Consider the following 20,905-nt stretch of genomic DNA (forward strand, 5'->3'; position numbering starts at 1 on the left):
TTAAGTAAATCTTCAATTTCGCCGGAGCCGAAACTTATAAACTTATAGAAACTTAGCTTACAGTAAGTATTTCATCAGACAGTATTCATATTACTTTTGTCAGACCTGAATTATAGCACATAATTGTTCACCGTGCGTGACCACAAACATTTGCACACCTGGGGGAGGTTGTACTGAGCGTTTGTACATTAACAGTACTGGGCAGGCCCGTTGGCTGCCTGTCATTTATAAACACTCTTTGTGATAAAGAGAAACAAGACACAAACCCTCCTGTGACCTGTCTTTGGGGCATAAGCAGCCGCTCAACGTCTGTCGTCGTAAATTATCGCTGACGTCGCCATGACTCATCGTCGTCTTGCTGATGGCGACAGTTTTTCACACAACGATAGCCGTTGATGTTTGGACTCGTGGCGTTTAAAAGCTGTTGGGGGAGAGGGGCGTTGGGTGGCTGGAAGAAGGGGATGACTGATGTCATCGGGAAATCATCTTAAGAACCTTTTAAAGTCGATACACGTTGTCTAGTATTGCGAAGCTGTACATGACGTCCCTATAACACAACATAAAAATAATTTCTAAAGGTCGTTAGATATTCGACAGGTGTGTGTCTGGGTTAAAAATAAATTTATTTGGGCAAAAAGTGATTTGTAGCCATCCATGGGTATCGGGTATAGTCTGTCCTGATGGATCTGTTTCCGATATGACAGACCTGCCTTTGTCGATGGATGAAGTTTTGGGGTAGAGAAGCACTGGCAACTGCATGATGTCGGGTGTGTTGCAGGGGTGGCGTGGCCTTATGCCTGAGCCCCCAGGGCAGGAGGAACGGGGAGGCGCTGATTCGCTTCGAGAGCGACGAGCACCGTGACCTGGCCCTCCGGCGCCACAAGCACCACATCGGACAGCGCTACATCGAGGTGTACAAGGCCTCCGGCAAGGACTTCATCAACGTCGCCGGTGGTAATGTCCCTTGTTTCCAGCCTGCGCTAGCTGTGCAAGCGTCACTTCCTGTCTGTTGCGTCTGTACGTGCGTCACTTCCTGTTTGTGTGTAGTTTTGTGTTTAAGCTTTTATCAAAGCTCGACAAGCGCTTTTCATGTAAACTTGTTTATAATTCCTCTCAGAAATTTTACCAAGAAGCATCCATGTTTTTTAGCTACGCATAAACTTTGAACTGCGCAAGCTTGTAAACTTTGTAAACGGTGCAAAGGTCATCCTTATATACATGACAAAAACCATGTGTATCAGCACTGTTCAAGTAGAGTCAGATTCAGTAAGGTCACGTGATGGTCTTGGCTGCAGGTAGCAACACAGAGGCGCAGGCGTTCTTGTCACGTGGGGGTCAGACACTGATGATTGTGCGCATGCGCGGACTACCGTTCACTGCCACGACGGCCCAAGTGGTGAGTAAAAGAGTTTCCACGGCTACCGCAAATACTGACTGACTTCGTCCACAGAAAAAATGTGTTGGAAACTCTCCCCGATTTGTCATCCGCCAACACATTGTGGCAGTTAACGTCTTAATGACAAATTTATTAGAGAAAAACTATTTTAGGACACGTGAGTGACGGACGTCAGCTGTGTCGGATGTAAAAAGCGACAGTAAAGAAGTGTCACACACATGCACACACATCCACAAATGCGAACACACAGACTTGTTAGTGGTTCTTAAAGATCTTCCAGTGGACACTGTCGTCTTGATCACCTTAAAGAAACATGAATCCCCTTTTGCTAATTTTCTTGACTATTTCATCCATGGAGGACTTAGATACATATACCCCTAAGTTAGGCCTGAATTTGTTTTTCTATTTACCAAAGCATGTAGGAAAAGGATATTGTTTCTACACAATAGCTTGTACAACAGAAGAAATAATTCTCTACAGGCAACAGTCTATCACCAGATACAGAAACTTCCCGCTTATGAATCCATTAATTTTCGAAAGTAAAATCTACAAACTCTTGTTGCCACGATAAACTAACCACACAAGTTGATTCTGTAAGAAAAAAACCAAACCCAATGACACCCATTGACAACGTGGAAACAATGACACCTAGTGACGTTGTAAAACCAATGACACTCACTGACATCCACAAAACATTTACATCCACTGACACTGTGAAACCTATTGACTCACACCACGCACACTGGGGTGGTTGTCAACCACCCTCAGCCATCCACATAGTTCCTGAATGAAAGTCTGCGACCTCGACTTGCATTCCTTCGTAATCCGCTATCCTTTTCAGTGGTTGCTGCAGAAGTTCTGCGCACTCTTTTGCGCAGGTTAAGACCACGTGGTAAAGGTAAGTGGTCTGGTCGGGGGTCTGTAACCTGCAAAAACAAAAGGAAAGGTGGCGTATGGTGTACTTGTGTTTGGTCGCATCCGGGTTTGTCCTTTTTTTTTTTTTTTCTTAATCGAATCACACGAAAGGTTTGTCTGGTGGTGCGGGGGAACCGTTGGCTGTTGTTACTCAAAAAAATCAACTATGCGTTTCTTTTTCTTCTCTACGAAAAATTATCAACAAAAACTACTCAGAGCCTAGCAGAGTATCATTAGGACATCTAAGAAATGTTTCAGGCAAAGGGATGTCTGTCTTGACTGCAAGTCAAGCTTCGTGAATTAAAATCTCTGAAAAAATATCAACAGAAGGAATATATAACTTTGGCTGCGTCCTTCTGTTGCTGCATACACTGATTTTTTTTTTTTTTTTGGATTTTTTTTATTTTTTTTACTTTTCTCCCACCCGACCGTCTTCAAAAGGAAGAAAAGAAAGAAGAGAGAAAAAGGAATGGAAAGAAAAAAAGCTTAGTACAGACTAAGCGTTAACATTATGTTGTCATGATGTGCTTGTAGTTATTGACATATCCAGACACTTTACACTGTTTTGACACCTTATAGGTTCTTGTATACAAGTGTGTGCGTGTGTGTGTGTGTTTTGTGTAATATCTTCTGTAGAGGGAATGGTGATAGAACAGTCTTTTTCTCTCCAGACTAGCTTTGCTGTGGTTTGAGTCACCGGAGGTTGTGGGTTTTTTTGTACACCTTACTTAATTACGTCCATCTGTCCATCCAAGACAATGGGAGGACGGCGCAGCGCACTCCCACTCATGCGCACACTCTGTAATGGTTCTTTCATATTATGGGATGTACGGAATGCTGTATCGGTTGGACTAGCGGGTAGATGTTGGAGGAAAGCGATGCAATGCAGACGAGGCGGATGTAGGTGTCGCTGGTGGCAGTCGCATGGCGGGGTGAGAAGGGCAGAGGGATTTGTGTTTCATGTCGCTTTTTGTTCTACGTGGTTTGCCAGTATGGTGAACATATATAAGCAGAACGGCTGTATCACTGCTTTTGTGCCGTTGGTGCAAGCATATGGCCTGTCCCCGGCATTTTGTCCCTCACACAAACATTCCGGCCTTAGTGGTATGGATAATGCTTTATTCATCCACCAGAGAAGATTCAAATTTTAACAATTAAAATTAAGATTAAAAACAGCTCGGTAATTCAAGAAATGAATGGAACCCATTCATAGTTTCAAACATATATTTTTTAACTTTACTAATATACTGTGTATTTTTTTTTTCCTTTTTGTCATCAACCTTTTAAAAAAAAAAACCTAACTTTTTTATATCATTATTTATTTACATTATTATAACCACCAATTCCCCCTTCCAACCTTTTGAGTTTCCTAACTAAATGTCGTTTTAATTAAGGTTTGAGTTTCACTTTATTCGACAATTGTAAGTAAACAATTCTTGTAGAGCATTTGTTGTTATAAAAACAGGCAGTCTAAGGAGTAAGAAGAGTTCAACCACCGATGAAAATGTAGAATTTTTTCCAGTTTTTTTTTAATTTTTTTAATCTTTTGGTTGATTTCGGAATTTCTTTTCTCGCTTAAAATATATTGTTTTGTTTCTTAGATGTAGTTGTATTTAGTGCAAGTAACCAATTTTATTAAATGTTGGCATTTAGCACAGCACTTTAGTAGAATTAAAACTTGAATTTGTAAAGAATGATGTTAGACTTCTACTGAAGAAATTAGTACACATTCTAACCAAAAAAGACACACAAAAAAAAAGAAATAAAATACAGATTACGATGAAAGCTCCTCTCTAATTGCTGACCAATGATTAAAATACTAGTACCTTCCTCCAACCTCATCACCATGCCCCCATCCGTGAAAACAACATCAGTTCATTATCAGACATCACAGTTGCTCATCGGATATCCTTACTGACGATAAAGCTGATGTTTCTTTCCCGTCCACGACAGCTGGAATTCTTCAGCAGAGAGCCCAACTCTTGTCAAGTCCTGGACGGTGAGGAGGGTATCCTCTTCGTCCACTACCCCGATGGCCGTTCCACGGGAGATGCTTTCGTGCTGTTCTCTAGTGAAGAGGAGTCCAGCAAGGCCCTCAAGAAGCACCGAGAGTCCATGGGCCAGCGCTACATCGAGCTCTTCAAGAGCACCACGGCGGAGGTGCAACAGGTGAGTCTTCCGACAGCATCTGTGTCACTATAAAAGCAAGTTATGAATACAATATTATAAAGAACAAAATAATTACTTTGAGTAAGTATATATGAAAACACATAAATATTAACCTCACCCTTTGCCCCTCCACTTGCAGGTTCTCAATCGTAACATGGATCCGAGGAACCCCGAGCAGCCGGAGAATCAGTTACCTCCGTTGATCGCGCAGCTGCCCACTGCCATCCCCCTGGTGCCGCAGAACCTCATCACCACCGGCACCCGCCGCGACTGCATTCGCCTGCGAAACTTACCTGCCGGCGCCCAGGTGCCAGACATCCTGACGTTCCTCGGCGAGTTCTCGCAGTACATTGTCTACCAGGGCGTCCACATGGTCTTAACAGCACAGGTAAGCTTGATTTTACCTGGATTGATCTACAGGTTTTCTCCCATATCTCTTTTTTTTCTTCTTCTTTCTCTCACCTTCGTGCATGCATTCCTGCAGGGTGAGCCGTCCGGCGAGTCGTTCATCCAGCTAGACTCGGAGGAAGCCGCCACGCTGACCACCATGCACAAGCACCGACGCCCTATGACCTTCGCCAATAAGAAGCGCATCATTGATGTCATCCAGTGCAGCGGCGAGGACATGAGTCTCGTGTTGGCCAGCAACATGCCCACCCTGGGCCTGACCCCCATCATGCCTCAGGTCGCCTCCGTGCCTCATACAGTCGCCTCCATGCCTCCTGTGCCCATGTCTCTTCACCAACGGCCCATCCTGTCAGCTGGGGGCATCAGTAAGTAGTCCAGTGGCTCGGTGCACAGTCCACCATTGAGTCACGAATGTTGTATGGCCGACACCTTGAAACTGCTAATATTTTTGTAATATTTTATAAAGGAGTTTGACCGTATTGTCCATAACTTGAGGTGTGTTGTACGTGAGCGTGGCCCTTATGCCAGTCATTTTAGTTCGAGGAGCAAAAGCAGTTAACTTCAAACAAAGCCATTGAAAAAGGACGATGACATTTTCAAAAAGGATGTAGCATTACTGATTGGTATTGTTGTTGTTCTTCAACTTCATCAGTACTAATTATGTAACAGAGGTTCGGTGTCACAAAAGTTTGATATTGTCGTGACGTGATCAGAATCCATCTTGGTATCCAACTTTCTTACAAATATGTAATGAACGTGCGGATCCAATGCGTTTATTTTTGTTATGTTCAGTGTGTCAAAGCCATCTTAATATCTAAATAATTGGATTTGTGGTAAGAAGACAAATTCATCGTGACATATTTTAAACTTGTGTCTCGTACTTTACGGTGTGCATGAAGAAGTTGTCACGGTCTAGTGACGCCACACGTCTTCTATGTCCACAGTGACGGCGCCGACGTTGCAGCTGACGACGCACCCGACCGCCACCATCGGCACGATGCAAGTGACGCAGATACCCCAGCCGCTGCAAGCAGCCTTCCCGCCTCCCATGACGCAGCTGCCGCAACGCCCGACCTACTTCCCCCCGATTATCTACTGGTACCCGAGCCCTCCTGTCTCTCCTCAGACCTACTTCACACATCCGGGGCCCTGCGTCATCGTTATGCGGGGCCTGCCCTATAATGTTACTGTGCAGGATGTAATGAACTATTTCCAAGGCTTTCCCGAGGTAGGCCGAGAAGGCACAAGGTCGTGCTATTCGGAGCACACATACCTGTCCGGTCCACCTGCCCAGCCTATAGCACTTTTGTTGCTCAGTATCGTCTGTCTTTTCGTTATGGGCTTTACTGTCGACGCTGTTGCTGGTTTTTGCAATTCTGTCCTTCGTTTCAGTTTGTTTTTTCCCCCCTTGTCGGGCTTCGACCTTAAGTTCAAGATTATTTGCACATCTTTTAAACGGTGTTGGTTTTAAAATGTTTGAAAAGAGGAAGACACAAACTGTAATCATCTTCGGAAAACAGATTTCTTTCTGGGTCAAAGTTTTCTATAACAAAAGTTGCCCCAGTTTATTAATCTATTATAAGAATATGTGGGGGTAACGAGAATTTGTTTTATCTATAGAATGATAAACTTTTTTTTTCTTTTTTTTTTCTTTATTTTTTTTATATTTTATTTATTTTTTTTTTTTTTTTTTTTTTTTTTTTTTTTGTTTCTTGACTGAGTTCTAACATAGCAATGAAGTAATATCCTGTTGCCATGGTGATGAAATGCGAGTTATGTGGCTTGGCTTTGGTTATGCTGACTGTCCTCTGTTTGGGTTTCCCCCCTACCCTAAATTTTCTTTCGCTTTTTTCAGTTTCTTTGTAGTCGTTGTTTTATGTTGTTTTTACCCAAATGTTAATTCGATTTTCTATTCTTTCTTCTTCTTTTTTGTCACCTTTATTGCTGTTTATTTTCCTGGGATGGACAATACTTGTTGATTCTTGTTCTTCGCATGTTACACATCAATATATCACCGACACTGGGTTCTGTTTTTTGAAAGGTTTTACTTACATGAAATTTGAAGTCCATTGAGACATTCTTGATTGTTGATTACGTTCTGGGATCATTTTGTGGTCACTAGCTTCTCACAGAGATATGGGCTGGATGGCTGGTCGGTGAAATATTCGCGTAGTGTAGCGAATATAATTGAGTAGACAAGAACCAGAAAATGAATACGCACGTATGCGTGCGCGCGCACACACACAAACGCAAGAAAAAAAAAATGGTGTTGCCCCTGATTCCTTTGTGGGACCAATGTAATGACATAGATGAATAACAGCAAACATGTTAACAACAACAGACAACGATTTATCATTCGATATGGTCATGTTAAATCTTGTGATGATGCGTGTGATTTATACAACTCTTCGCATTTCGTTTTGCCTCATTGTTTAGAATCTTGACTCTCTGCATCAATGGCGTTAGAGAAACCAACACTCTCTACTTTCTCTGCCGACCAGGTGACCCCAGAGTGCGTACAGCTGCAGCGTAACACGGAAGGCAAGCTGAACGGCGATGCTCTCATCACTTTCCTCTCTCGTGGAGAAGCGGAGCGCGCCATCGTCGAACGCAACCGCCGCCATCTTGGAAATCGCTTCATCGAGTTGTTCATGGCTTAAACGGACGACGGCGAAGATGAAAACAAAGAGACAAACATGCTTCTGTCTACTTTTACCCAGCCGAGGCCTAAACTGCTGCGCTCCTTTTTTTTGCAGTCGTGTCCCGTGCTGCTTGGAATCAATCGCCTGTGACCAACGGCTCTGGGTATTTGGTTTGACTGCGTGCCTGTGTAGTTTGTGTGTGCGTTTGTGTGAGAGAAGGACAGAGAAAGAGGGAGAGAGGAAGGCAGAGATCTTGTGTCATTTTCCAATGCAGTTTCTTTAAGAATCGATCATGGATATAAACTGAATATTTGGTTTTATGGCTGAGAATTTTCCATGATTTTTGTTGCCGCAGCTCACAAAAAGTTGCATGAATATAAATTTAATCACTTTAGGACCAGTTAGTATAGCTTTTGTTTGGAGGCAAAGCTGGTTCCTAATATTTTTATCTACATCTAATCTCTCCTATGTAATCAGTTAATGCCACTTGACTATAGGGGCAGTATTAAGTTCAAAATTTGTGCCGTACACAAAAAAAGTTGTTCTTTGCATTAATAAACAGAATGTGTGCCTTTGAAGTCAAGTTTTCAACATACATTCATATTTTTACAATGTGGAATCCTGTTGATAATATTTATCTGGATATCATCAACTTTCCATCGACCAGCTCTATGCAGACACCCGTTACACGTCGCATGTAAAACCAGTAAAAACAGTGTGTTACTGCATCAGGCTACAAATGACTGAAAAACATTTTTGAACGAGAAGATTTTTAAATTGGCAAACTTGAAAGAAAGAAGAGAGATTTTAACTTAAATAATCAACGTTAAGAACACGTTTGGCACATAAGAATTAGTTGGAAGATCGGCGACAAACTTCACCAATGTTCATGTTGCTAATGTTGGACACAGCGTAAGTACATAGAGACACTACGTTTTAGGGTTAAAAAAAAATCATGATTGACTTTGTGCCTTGACTGGTTCCTTTACCATTGTGTTGAAATGGCTGATACGTAAACTATGCACAAACCATGACTTCCATGTCTTGTTGGTCTCTCGGGCAAGGTTTTCCCGCGAAAACAAGCTCAAGCATTCCTGCTGCCTTATTGATCTGAAAAACGTCTTCGATCTGATTTTCTCATCTTGGTTACTTCGATGTAATTTTGATAGAAATTTACTTTAACGAATATCACTGGCGTAGTGTGGAAGGTCTGACTTTGTACGTGTGAGTAGAGACACCCTCTCGTGTCTGGTTTTTTTTTTTTTTTTTTGGTCACTACTTCCTAACGCATTCCTTGCACATTCCCTTCTCTGTTAAAATAAGCACAATTACTACTTTACCATAAATAAGTTAAAATGACTTCCGACTTATGCAAGAAAATAAGCAGCAGCGGCAATGAAATATTTATCATGTATTTACAATAGGGCAATTGTAGATTTGGAAGAGAACAGAAAGAATCGGACTAGTGCGTTTGACGGTTTTTACTCATTATCTGTATCTTTGTCACTCACTCACATATATATTCGTGTTTACTTATTCACTTACTATTATTTACTTATTCTTAGCATGGTTTTTGTTTTACAATCTTTGTGCGCAGCGTCTGAAATACGGTTATTTTTGTTGTAGTTTTTTTTTTGTTTTTTTTCTCAAGTTTGCCATGAAAAATATTTGGAAACTGGCTGCTGTGTTTAAGAGGAAAAATTGGCAAATTTCTTTTCGAGCTTTTCAGCGGAATCACATTAAATTCATACAGTATTTGCCTCCAGTGTGATTAGGAAAAAATTTGCCTGCTGTTTACATTCCACTGTTTAAAACACAAAATTGTCGCTCGTTAACCACATTCCACTGTTCAAAACACAGAAATCGTCGCTCATTAACCATATTCCACTGTTTTTAAGATCTGAGAACCGTCGCTAACTAACCACGTTCCACTTCCTTTAGTCATGTTCTCCATCGCTAAATAACCACATTTCACAAACTTGAAATCATAGGTTTCTTCGTTAAATAACCACATTTCACTAACTAAAACATGGAAGAACTGGTTGATTATTTCACAGAGCTGTGTCACTTACTGTGCCATGATTGTTTTTGCGACTGTACGCAGGTCTGAGACGGAAAGTATGTGTACATAAAACATTTATATGCAGTGCGTTATTTGTTCTATATTGCCCTTACTGTGTACAGTTTTTCTTTTTGTTTACATATCAGCGTCGTTATTTTATGCATCCTTGGAAAGAAGTTATATTTCCTTCACTTGTGGCCAGATTTTTTTCAAAGGCCATATGATAGGGACTTGTTGATGCAACTTTGTATTATAATTACTATGATTATTATTATTGCAATTTTTGTTGTGCAAGATATCAACTATAAAATTGTTTATCTACAGATTTTGTGCCCAGGCAGATGGCTACACTTGTCACAGAAAGTGGTCCACTTTATTTTACAGTTGTTGCGCATCTGGCACGAGAGGCTAGTGTACCTACTGTGCGCCTCAAAATGCGAGCCTCAGTTCAGGGGAGAAAACAAAATTAGTCTCTTATCGCCCTTTCTTGGTGTTTTGTTCAGCAAAAAGAAATGTGAGTAATAGTCATTGCCATACCGTTCCTGAAATTTCGGTAATTTTCATACGATTGCTTAGCAAATGTTGCAAAGCTTCTCTGCGATGCAGCTGGGTTCAGTTCTCGTTTCAGGACATTTTGTATGTGACATCTGTTCGCAGGGCTGACCGTCAGATTTCTCCAGGTACTCTGGTTTTCTCCTTTCCCCCTTTCTCACCTGCTCTTCCTCTCTCTCTCTTCCCCTCTCAGAGTGCAGAATCACAAGGTGAGCAACCAACCGTGAGACTGTGAGGTAGAGGACATGGGGACTGTCTTTACGAAAATACTGGCCCCGAGATAAGTGCACTCCTCAACAACCGCAATTTCAACTGGCTTTTTTAATTTTTATTGGAAGTTAAATGTGGTGCTCTGCCAGTGTAGATCATCGCTCACCCTAGTCACGTTTTCTTCAAGTTTAAGTAGCCTGACCACTGATGTGATACATTTTAATATGATGTGTGCCATCTGCTTGGGCTTATATATAACCACAATGTACATATATATGTCTCACATTTCTGAGCAATACCTGGTCTTCGTCAACCAACACCGAGTTTTTGTGGGTTTAATTTTTTTTTTCTTTTAGGGGGAAGGGAGGTAGGGGTCAGATAGGGGATTCGGAACGCTGGGTTTGACATAGTTCGGGTGGAGTCGGGGTGTGGAATGTGTTCCGTCTTACAGTGAACTTTATTTATTTTTTATGATTTTTTTTTTTTTTTTTTTTTTTTTTTTTTTGAAGTGAGAGTTGGTACAGCCGCTGTCGCTTCTGTCCGACCAATGCGGCCTGCTCTGGCAATATCCTAATCTAGTCACGAGTCGCAGGGTACCCGTTCTGCTCCAGGTGCGCGCGCATTGATGTCGTTGTCTAAGGTGTTCGTACCGTATTCCTTCATGTCAACGCCCTCGCGATGCAATGCTTACACGTTTTGGCAATAAGGCATTGGCCTCCTGCACAGATGTCTTCCTGAACTTAGATTTGAGTGCTTGTTAGGAGTAGGGTTGACCTCATTCCTTTTGGCTGATAGAACACAAGCAGTCCTGTCTAGTGTTCCATTTGCAATTCTGCACTCTTTTCAAAGGAGTAACAATCCAAGTCAATGACACTAATCAAAATAATTTCATATTTTGAAATATCCGAAATCTTATCGTCATTTTCTTATTTATAAATACCACTTCGTGTATATTAATGGTTAAATAATATATAGTTCAAAACTGTATCGATACAAAAAATTATACTTTATGCAGTTCATATAACCCTTACAACTTTTCTCCTGATTAATTGTAAAAGAAAAACACTTTTATTTACAAAGAATACTAACTGCATATCTGAGAAGAACTCTAAACTAAAAAGGAACATAAAAGTGCACTTTTCTTTGTTGGGTTATCTACTATTATGAAAACAGTACGGGACGAAACGCGACATAAATCTTTCTCTTCTGTTAAGCCCATTTTGGATTTTTTTTGCAAAATGTTAAAAACCAGTTAAAGTATTGTGCAAGTGTCTTTATCTGATATTGTCCAGGTCTTCTGCCCCATGTTTGAGAATTTTAAAATGGCGAGAATATCACAAGAAGAAACGCTCTTGTAATGCAGAACTAATATGGTTTTCATAGGAGACCTTTTTGTCTGACCTTTCTCAGTCTCAGCTCTGTGTGTAGTTTCTTGCTCGAGGACTGAGGAGGGCTGCTCCAAAGTCCTTTTTAACTTGTTATTTATTTACTACAAACTGCTGCCAGTTTGTTGTCAGTTGACAGGATTTCTGACACTATTTGATTATTTCTCAATAATTGAGCGACGTCTTGGAAGAATCGGACAGAAATATTGCACGTGCAATATGATCCTGCTTTTGTAATCTGACATTGGGTGCAGTGTCGTCATCATTCCAATGTCTGTTTTTAAGTTTAAAAAACACAATATTTTTATTTTAAGGAGATAACAATTAATATTGTACATTTTTTCTGTGTATAAAGAACATTTCAGTTTATCGATTCAGAACGTTTGTATTGTCTAGAGATTTAATAAGTATGATGTTCGCCGTTTGTGCCTTTTTTGTGAAAAAAAAAACTGTGCTTTGTTTGCTGCTATTTTATTGTAAACAAAAATTTTACAGCGATATACACGTGTACATTTTACCGCCTTCCAGCTGCCTTCTGTGACTTTAATTATTTTACTTCAGAATATTCTCCTTTTAGTGTAGATATGCATAATGTTCAATAAAAATTCTTTTCACAGTTTATCTGTCTGGTGATGGAGCTTACATGGGCGCGGGTATTTACGATTTCATGTTGGTGACGGTGTGTTGTCTTGTGAGTCAGTTTTGGACTGGTCTTTGCTCTAGTCATTTGTCTGCACGCTGTTTATTTTTTTTTTTCTTCCAACCATCCTTTTTCCCTCTTGTATGCGTCTTACCCTTTGAAACAACGTGTTGTGTGATGGGATTTACATTTATATACCTCTGTTTATGTTTCTTTTGTTATTTTTGGAGGAGGTAATTGTTTAACGGCGGTTTGGGGTTCCTACTTTTATTTTACTAACAGTCTCAACATCCAACCTGCTTGCTTTAAAAAAATAAATAAATCTGACGAGCAAGAAGAGCCATGAAAGGTTTTACTTCTTGCTCGTTGGGTGCTCTATATTCTTCTAGAGTCTGGTACCCCTCGACACTCTCTAACCCATGTCTTATTACGTTTCCCTAAGTGTAACTTGTAGAATTCTGATAGTCAGGTGGTGGGCATTCCTTGTTGCCTCAAGGAGTATGATAATGAAGACGAGTAATCTTGTATTCTTGTTAACCGATCTTAAGTGATGACAGTCGTGATAATTTTCTGTGACAAATTTGTGTTAAAAAGAGTGTTTTTTCTGCAGTCTGTAGGACAGTCAAGGCTTTATTTATCCCTACTACCCACCCACCCCTACTAAAATTCTTCCTTTTTGTCCCTCGTCTGGTTCAGACCTTTAATTGTTTGTCTTGCTGTTTTCACTGCCAGGGTTTAAGATCTCTACAAATCTTGTAAAGATAGAAGCATTTAAAATTTACTTTTTTTTTCTTTTTTTTTATTTTTTTCTTTTCTTGAAGTATGCTGATGCTTGGTGAACGCTGATAGAGATATTTTGCTGTGGAAATAAAAAAAGAAGACTGTGAGTAGCACAAAAAGTTGTAAATAATACCAACACGCCTTTCATCTCATCATCTGCGTAGTAAGAGTGCATGTACTTAAGCAGGTACTCACGTACGTATTAATCACTCATCTTGGCTTTTTTTTTTCTTTTTAATTATATTCCGTTTCATTTTTTTACATTGTTTTTAATTATTCATATTTTTCTTATTTTTGGCCGCTGAATTCACCTATTTCAGAAAAACTTGCCAATGTCTCACTGAAAGCGATGATCTGAATAACCCTTTATTTTTTCATTACAGCTGTTTATCTAAATGTCTCAACTTTACCCTTAACAAGGGTACATTATTTGGACTCGAATATTGACGAAGAATGAGAAGTACTACATATGAAAATAGAGCTTAGCCAGTAGAAACCTTATTGTGTTTCAGTAATGTATCATTTTTAAATAGTTTTTTTGTTGCAATTTTTATCCGTTGAAAATGTCCTGTGTAGTTGTCCTTTACGTGCCACAAAATACTAGTCAATGAACTTGCACATCTTCGAATTAAAAAAAAAAGTCGCTTGAACACGACTATAATCAGAATTGGTTCTGAGCTAGGCTTTCGAAAGTTATCGTCCCCAGTGCTCAGATTCTGACATTCTCACATTGATAGTTGTGATCCCTCTTTGCCTCTGCAACAGCTTGTCTCTTTTCATTTTACCTGGAAAAATAGTTACTTTCAAGTATGCCCTCGATTCATGACAGGATGATAATTTACTGGGTAGTGAAGGGGTTAAAAAAATCAGAGAAAGGTTGCATAAAATATTTTGAGTATGTTTCTTTAGAGCTTAGTAAATTCTGTCCAAATCGATGTATTTCGAAACCCCTTTCTTTGTCTTTGTTTTTGCATGCTGTCTCAATATAATTGTTATGGTAAATAACCATATCTCACAGCTTGGCATTACTGAAAATAATAAAAGCATGTCTCCGGTTCCCATGACAAAAGACTCCTTTAACTGATCTCCTAGACATCTCTGTATTACCCTTCTCTTTTCTTCTTTTCATTATCTAATATTTGGACCACACTGCATAGATGCTCCAAAACACTGTGACGATAGAATATATATAATGTTATCTGATTCGTCGCTGTTTTCTGAGCTTTTCAAAGCATGAACAACATGCTGAGATTTATAACAGACAAAAGGCCAAAACATTCCAGTTTCCTGACTCACGCGCAAGAGAGCTTCTGCTTTTTGCCTTTTTATGATACGAAGCAGCGCCGTCACTCACGACAAATGCACTGGACAAGATGTATTTATAGAGAGATATTCATATACTTACGTACATGTTTTTCGAGGTCTGGCTGACCCCACATTGTTGGAGGTTTCAGTCTCGCTTCAGTTTTTGGACCATCTTGCAGAGCAGATGGTCCCACGACATATCGTTTTAGAACTGTGTATTTTAATTATTGCAATGTGTAAGTATTGTTGTTTAAATTATTGCAGTAATAAACGTACCGTAGAAACACCCACGACTGGCTTTGTCGGCGTTTGGGTGGGGGAACGCAAGGAACTCTAAGACATATAAAGTGGTGTCCTGATTCTAGACTGCTCCAAACCTTGTAGAAACCGTCCTCGAACCTCTCTGGAGGAACGGTGCTCTTTCTCTGCACGTAGCGCATGTTGATAGACTCCATTAAAGAACCTTAATTACTGGCTCAGAGAAAAAAAAAACCACCACCCATCCTCTCATTTCCACACACACCCACACACATACAAATTCCTTTATGCTCATGAGAAGAGATTTCGCAAGGGATACTGTTATCCACTTTTCTAAGTTCATACTCAACAACACAATCAGACAACCTTTATTAAAATATCTGGAGAAATGTTTATCGTGAAAGGTGCATCGTTTTGCTGCAGTCTGTTGTTCCCAATAATATTTTTAGGTGAATGTTCAGCTGAAGTTTAATACTACTGTTCTGGTTAGTGTACAAGTCCACACAACATTGACTCCACAACTGACTGCTTTCTGCCAGCATTTCGACCTGCACAGCTGCATGTAATACAGAGTGTGCATCGACAGGCTGATGAAAGATGATCGGTCTCGCACACTGGTCAGGGCAGGCAGCTGACTGGTGGCAGACCTGTTCACAGGTGTGGTTTCCACGACAGGTTTGCCAGCTGTTTGATGACAGTTAAGAAAAAAATCGAACGCACAGTGTTCTCTCTCTTACAAGAGCATCTGTAAAACTGAACAGCTGTTGACGGATGTACTGGTTAAAAATCCCTCAGACGTCTCTCAAATGTGGCTGCGTACCCCGATGTAAGCAGGTACCTAAAGCCCGAAGCACAGCAGCCAGCAAAGGATGGTCACACCCTGCACGAGGCAGCCCATCAAGCCCTCGCCGTTGATGAGCCATTGCGGTCCCGTGACTTGACCCGGGGTCTGCATGTAGATGCTCCCCAGCAGCCTGGGATTGATGGTGTTCCACACAAAGTGCATCGTTGTTGAGGACCACACGGAATACCTGGCAACAGGGAGAAAGGTTGTACTTGGGGTGCATTTAGGTTTTCTTTACGCGCTAGCTTTTATTATCTCTCTCTCTCTAAATATTTATTGAACGACGATGTGGTCGAAATAAGAAAAAAGTTGCAAAAGGACAAATAAAAATAAACAGAGTTAATTAACAAACAAAAAAATATGAATCATTCTTTTTATGGTGATGAGATGATCAATCAGTTGCTAGAGATCGCTGAAAAAAATAAGAAGACACTAAAACGGACAAGGTAGGCAGACGATTCACCTGTATAGAACAGTGACATAGCCACACACCTCACCCAGACATATAGCGACATCTAGTTCTACCGTCACACACTCACTCATATAGTGTTATCGCCATTCACTCAGACAATATAGTGACATCTGGCGCTACAGTCACACCACTCAACCACACATCACATCAGAATGTATAGCTACCGTCTGGCGACTCACCCAGACCATATAGTGACATTTAGTGCTACGTCAAACGTCTCACCCGGACATGATGGCGACAAATCCATGGGGAAAGGCCGCCAGCAGGACGGCGATGGCCTGTACCGTGATGGTCAGCAGCGGTCGCGGGGTCTTCAGACGACGAGTCAGGAGCACCATCACCGGTACGTGGAACAAGCCCCACGCCATCCCGCTGCCACACAAAGCATGTCACGTGACATCTGCATGCCTCTGGCGAGTTTATACTCTCAAATTCCTACTGTGGGAAGACTAACATACAATATAGTGACGTGCGAATGTGAAATTCTTGTGTAAATCGAAGGGCCGCCGAGAGCCAGCACGGGCCCTGGGGTAGACGATCTCTCCGAGCCCCTTGTAATTGTAAATTATTTTCCCAGTACATAATAATATGTTTACAATTTGATTGTCAATATCTGCATTTCATTCAGTAGCGTAATAAAGATTGCTAACATTAGGACAAGTACACTGGGATCTACATCACTGCTTGTCACAGAGTTGTTTACACGTGAGTAAACGAGGAAAAATGTCACTAAAGGATCAAACTTGTAGTACCCCGCTCGATAGAAAATATCCCCAAAGTTAAAAATGTTATATGTCAATAAGAAAAGAAGGAAAAAATCCACTGACCAAGCCCCGGGTACACCATATTCCCCTGTCCCTCCCCCCTCTCGTCATGCTGTAACATCACATATATTTTCGTCTCTTGCTGGACCTATTCCAGAATGACTTTTTAACAAACACTTGTCTATAACTGAATGTGGAGTTTATACCCTCGCTAATTTCCCTTTTTTCTGTTCTCATCTTTTCTGTTCTCTATTTTTTTTTTTAAAGACCAAAGTAAAATGCGTAGAAGTACTTACCAGAGCGTGAGTGCTTTGAGGGGAGAGTAGACGCTGATGAGGGTCGGCAGCAGAAAGCACCTCCATCCCAGCTCCTCCCCGCCTGCAGCCAGAAAGTCAGCAACTGCTGTCCACGACGTTCTACCTTGCTGTTGTTTGTTGTGGATATCTGCGATGGGAAAAAATATGTTCAGCCTCTTGCGTATACTGACAGTGCTTTTTCACGCCATTAGGGAACGAGACCTTGCTTTTCTCTGGGCCAGCTTTACGTGAAGGCGGTGCCCATTTCTTCTTCCTCTCTGCCTCTCAGTTCGGACGCCAGTGCTCTAACCACTCAGCTATCCGCTCCGCTGACAGTAAACGCGCTGGAAAATCTTCTCGCATGACGTCACACCCTAATGGTACCCAGCTAACGCCTACCCATCACCTGTCTTTTCTGGTCAGCAGCAGTACTAACATCACCAGTAAAACAAAAGAAAGAAAAGTAAATAAACAAAAAGAAATGTTTGAACTAAAGAAAAGAATAAACTCACGAGGACTTCTCAATGAAGAAACGAACGACAAAGAAGGACGGAGAAAGAGGAGTCAACTGATTCGAGAAAGTGTCGAGATAACCAGACTGGTTAACATAACTGTATTTCACCTTATAAGGACTGACCTGGGGGAGTCATGTGAGCCCAGCCCAGCAGAAGGTCCATGGCGAGACAACTCCCTACTATGACCACAGCTAGGGCGGCCCCTACAGCTGACCACGCCACGGCCTCCTGAAACTGGTCAATAAACATGTTCCTGAACACACACACTAACACACAAACACGCACAGCATCAGGACCCTGCGACCCCCACACCATCATCAGATCAGACTTTTACCTCTTCCGCTATTGGTGGCTTTTCTGTGGGTTTGGGGGAAGATGGCCCACAGGTGTAGTAGCCTCTCTTCCATTCGTTCTTCAATGCTCTCAACTTCGTACCCTGGTGAGGTCTTATGCGGCTATTTCTCGTGTCCTTTCTAGTTTGCCTATTGCTCGTCAACACTGTGGCATTAGACTTACGCTGGAACTTGGCAATAATTGATACTTACTCAATCGTACCCGCAGCCATTTGGGGAAATATATATATTAGGGACGTACCCTGCCGACCCCGAGCACCTGTGCCAGGTAGTTGAGGAAGGTCTCTGGCGTGAAGAAAAAAGAGAGAAAGCCGGGCAGGTACATGGCCAGCGCCAGGCTGGGGAAGGACCAGGTGCGCCCCACGTAACACCAGACTGACGTCACCACTGTGATCATTGCCGTGAAAGCCAACGACCGCCACTCCGCCGACAGCGACCATGCAACCGTCGACTCCATTCTTGTCGCCACCTGTTGGAACACGACTGAAAACTTGTAACAGCATGACTGATGAGTAAAGGGAAGTTGTTATTCTTAGCATTTATAGAGAAAATGATATTCCAGGAATCACCGGGTATTGGGGGGGGGGGAGGAGTAACGGACTCAGTAGAGTCGCTCCCGAGTTCACTGCAATGGATGTCTGTGTTATGGTCGTTATTGAAAGATACATTTAGCAACCAATAACAACACAATTCCCCTGTCCGACAGTCAGCGTACCAGGAGCAGGACCCCTGTTGGTGATTTGAATGTGGATGATCATCTTTGTGGTTGTTAGCACATGAATAGGTAAAAAGATGAAAAAAAAAAACTACTTTCCCAAGCGGGGAATCGAACCCCGGCCGTCGCGGTGAGAGCGCGAAATCCTAACCACTAGACCACTTGGGAAGATGCTCATGCATATAGTTTTAATTCATTTGTACATGGCTTGCCTTGTTTATGTCGGTCAACATTTTATGTGCCTCGTTTGTGATGCTGACAATCACTTCCTCGTGACAACACTGACAATTATACTATATAATGATCGAACGAAAAAAGTGGAGGGGGTGAGGAGAGACCGCGAAAAATGTTGGGTTTTCACCGAAGACCGAAAAGACCGAAGGCCAGTTAATTAATATCTACATACATATGGCTTTATCTTTATGACAACTCTGTGGTTTTATAAACAGCTAGCTATTCAGCTATAATTATTCATGCAATCGGTGGTCATATATGGGTTGAGATCGAGATTGCTTAGTACATACCCACTAGGATTTTGATGGCAGTAGATATATATATTGTGCTGATGTAGAAAACGACAAGTCACTGCTAATTAAGTTGCACAGTAAGACTATCAATAATAGTTATTCATATGTCCTAGAAATAATATTCCTGCCCCAATCATGACCGACAACTCTCGTAAAACTATTTCTTTGAAGTAGTTATCAAACTTGGTTTCTAAAATAAAATTTAATTTTATAGTCCAATTATGAAAAGGAGAAGAAAAACGTCAAAGCAAAAACGAAAACAATGAGAGGTCGTATCTTATTGTAAAACTTAATGTAAATCAATCTTGAATCTATACTTTCAGACGAGAATCACTAAATTCTGCCCCAAACAAACTCCGGCTCCCTTAATTGCGTTTGAACGAAAAGCACAAAACGGTTTTAAGTACACGCAATAGGAGATAAACGTTAAAAGAGATATCTGTGACCTGTCTGCCTGTATTCATCGTATGTTACTAAAGTCCAATGGTTTTTCTTCATAACATCAGTAAGTACCGTAAAAGAAATCAATGAAAAAAACTATTACAACTTTGCAAGGATGTCTGACTTGAGTTACCGAAACGATCGATGATATAAGACTTTAGTTTAAATCACGTCCGTGGTTTAAATCATCGTAGATGTCTTATTGTTTGAAAGTTGAGATGTTAATCGAGCACGTGCCTAGCTCTTATTAAAAGATTTAGCCCTGGTGTATAGGCTTTTTTGTTGATTGTACATACTACATATCTATATAGTGAAATTTGGAAGTTTGTGACAGACACGTGACATGTCGACTTTACATGGGTGCCACGTGCGACGCCATAGATGCTTGAACAGAATGTATCGAGCACGATCTTACTAAACAGGGGCGTGGAATCAGCTGCTATTATTTAGCTTGGTGAGATGGAGGTTTTAGGTAGTGGTGGTGGTGGGGTGGGTGCGTCATTAAAATTAGGCCTGGCAGTTAATTAAGGCTGATATACACGTATGTGTTCCCAACCATACGAACTGTCAACATTATAGTCCATCCGAAGACAGTATACTTAAGTACTGGAACAATTGACATGACTGCATCAGAAATTTCCCATCGAAGCGTATTATAGCTTTTTAGATTATTGAAGTCTGGCGCAGATGCTGGTGTCACTTAATATGGACAGAACAGCTAATAAGGATGCTTGTATAGCCCAGAATTCCAGCAGGTGGTAGGCTTTCCACACTTCACATGAGTTTAGTTTTAGTCGAGTCCTTGTTATTCCTCGAGGAGCATAAGAACGCAACAACACCTCGCCAGCGGACCCGGTTTGGGGCAGCCCCTTCAGCAGGGCCCATGTGGTTCCGACATCCTTTGCCTCACTCTCTACTCTTCTTTTCCAAGTTTTCTTTGGCCTCCTAACTCTCCTCTTCCCCTGAGGGTTCCAGGCAATGGTGTCAGCTGGTTACCGCAGGGTATGTCCTATCCAGCCCCATTTGGGCTTTTTGATGTCTTGGTTAGTAGCATGTTTTTTTTTTTTTTAACAGATTTGTAGTTTGTAAAATAAGCATGTTTATTTTACATTGATACCAAATACTAAGCAATGAGTTCTTGAAAAAGTTTAATGGCGAGGTCAAGTAATGAGCTTTTTAGGTTCTTTTACCATTTCCTTTTCACGAATCTTTTATTTACCAATAGATTTTATGAGGCCTATGAAAGGCACAACTAA

At 41.2% G+C, this 20,905-nt stretch overlaps 2 protein-coding genes and 1 non-coding gene across 7 annotated transcripts in view; 1 reads left to right on the plus strand and 2 right to left on the minus strand.

Annotated features, from left to right (window-relative positions):
• The window catches only part of LOC112576623 (epithelial splicing regulatory protein 1-like), a 42,969-nt gene extending 28,217 nt beyond the window's left edge, over positions 1 to 14,752 (plus strand). For 2 of the 5 annotated variants that reach the window (XM_025259218.1, XM_025259217.1), the window contains 7 exons: positions 779 to 954; positions 1,296 to 1,396; positions 4,265 to 4,480; positions 4,620 to 4,868; positions 4,965 to 5,253; positions 5,833 to 6,116; positions 7,390 to 14,752. In XM_025259218.1, coding sequence (XP_025115003.1) covers positions 779 to 954; positions 1,296 to 1,396; positions 4,265 to 4,480; positions 4,620 to 4,868; positions 4,965 to 5,253; positions 5,833 to 6,116; positions 7,390 to 7,548 — 1,474 coding nt within the window. In that variant the 3' untranslated portion in view covers positions 7,549 to 14,752. The other 3 variants (XM_025259216.1, XM_025259215.1, XM_025259219.1) reach the window with 2 other exon arrangements.
• A 322-nt stretch (positions 14,753 to 15,074) lies between these two features.
• Positions 15,075 to 19,369, minus strand: LOC112576624. Its single transcript, XM_025259220.1, has 6 exons — positions 19,206 to 19,369; positions 18,208 to 18,435; positions 17,736 to 17,847; positions 17,099 to 17,246; positions 16,261 to 16,410; positions 15,075 to 15,753 (listed from the first exon to the last, which is right to left on the minus strand). The coding sequence occupies exons 2-6, from the start codon at positions 18,421 to 18,423 to the stop codon at positions 15,561 to 15,563; spliced, it is 819 nt and encodes a 272-aa protein (XP_025115005.1). The 5' UTR covers positions 18,424 to 18,435; positions 19,206 to 19,369; the 3' UTR covers positions 15,075 to 15,560.
• Trnae-cuc lies at positions 18,778 to 18,849 on the minus strand. The gene has a single exon. It is a non-coding gene; the product is annotated as a tRNA-Glu (tRNA).
• Positions 19,370 to 20,905: the final 1,536 nt, after the last annotated feature.

This window comes from Pomacea canaliculata, linkage group LG12, assembly GCF_003073045.1.
Source record: "Pomacea canaliculata isolate SZHN2017 linkage group LG12, ASM307304v1, whole genome shotgun sequence".
NCBI lineage: Eukaryota > Metazoa > Mollusca > Gastropoda > Architaenioglossa > Ampullariidae > Pomacea > Pomacea canaliculata.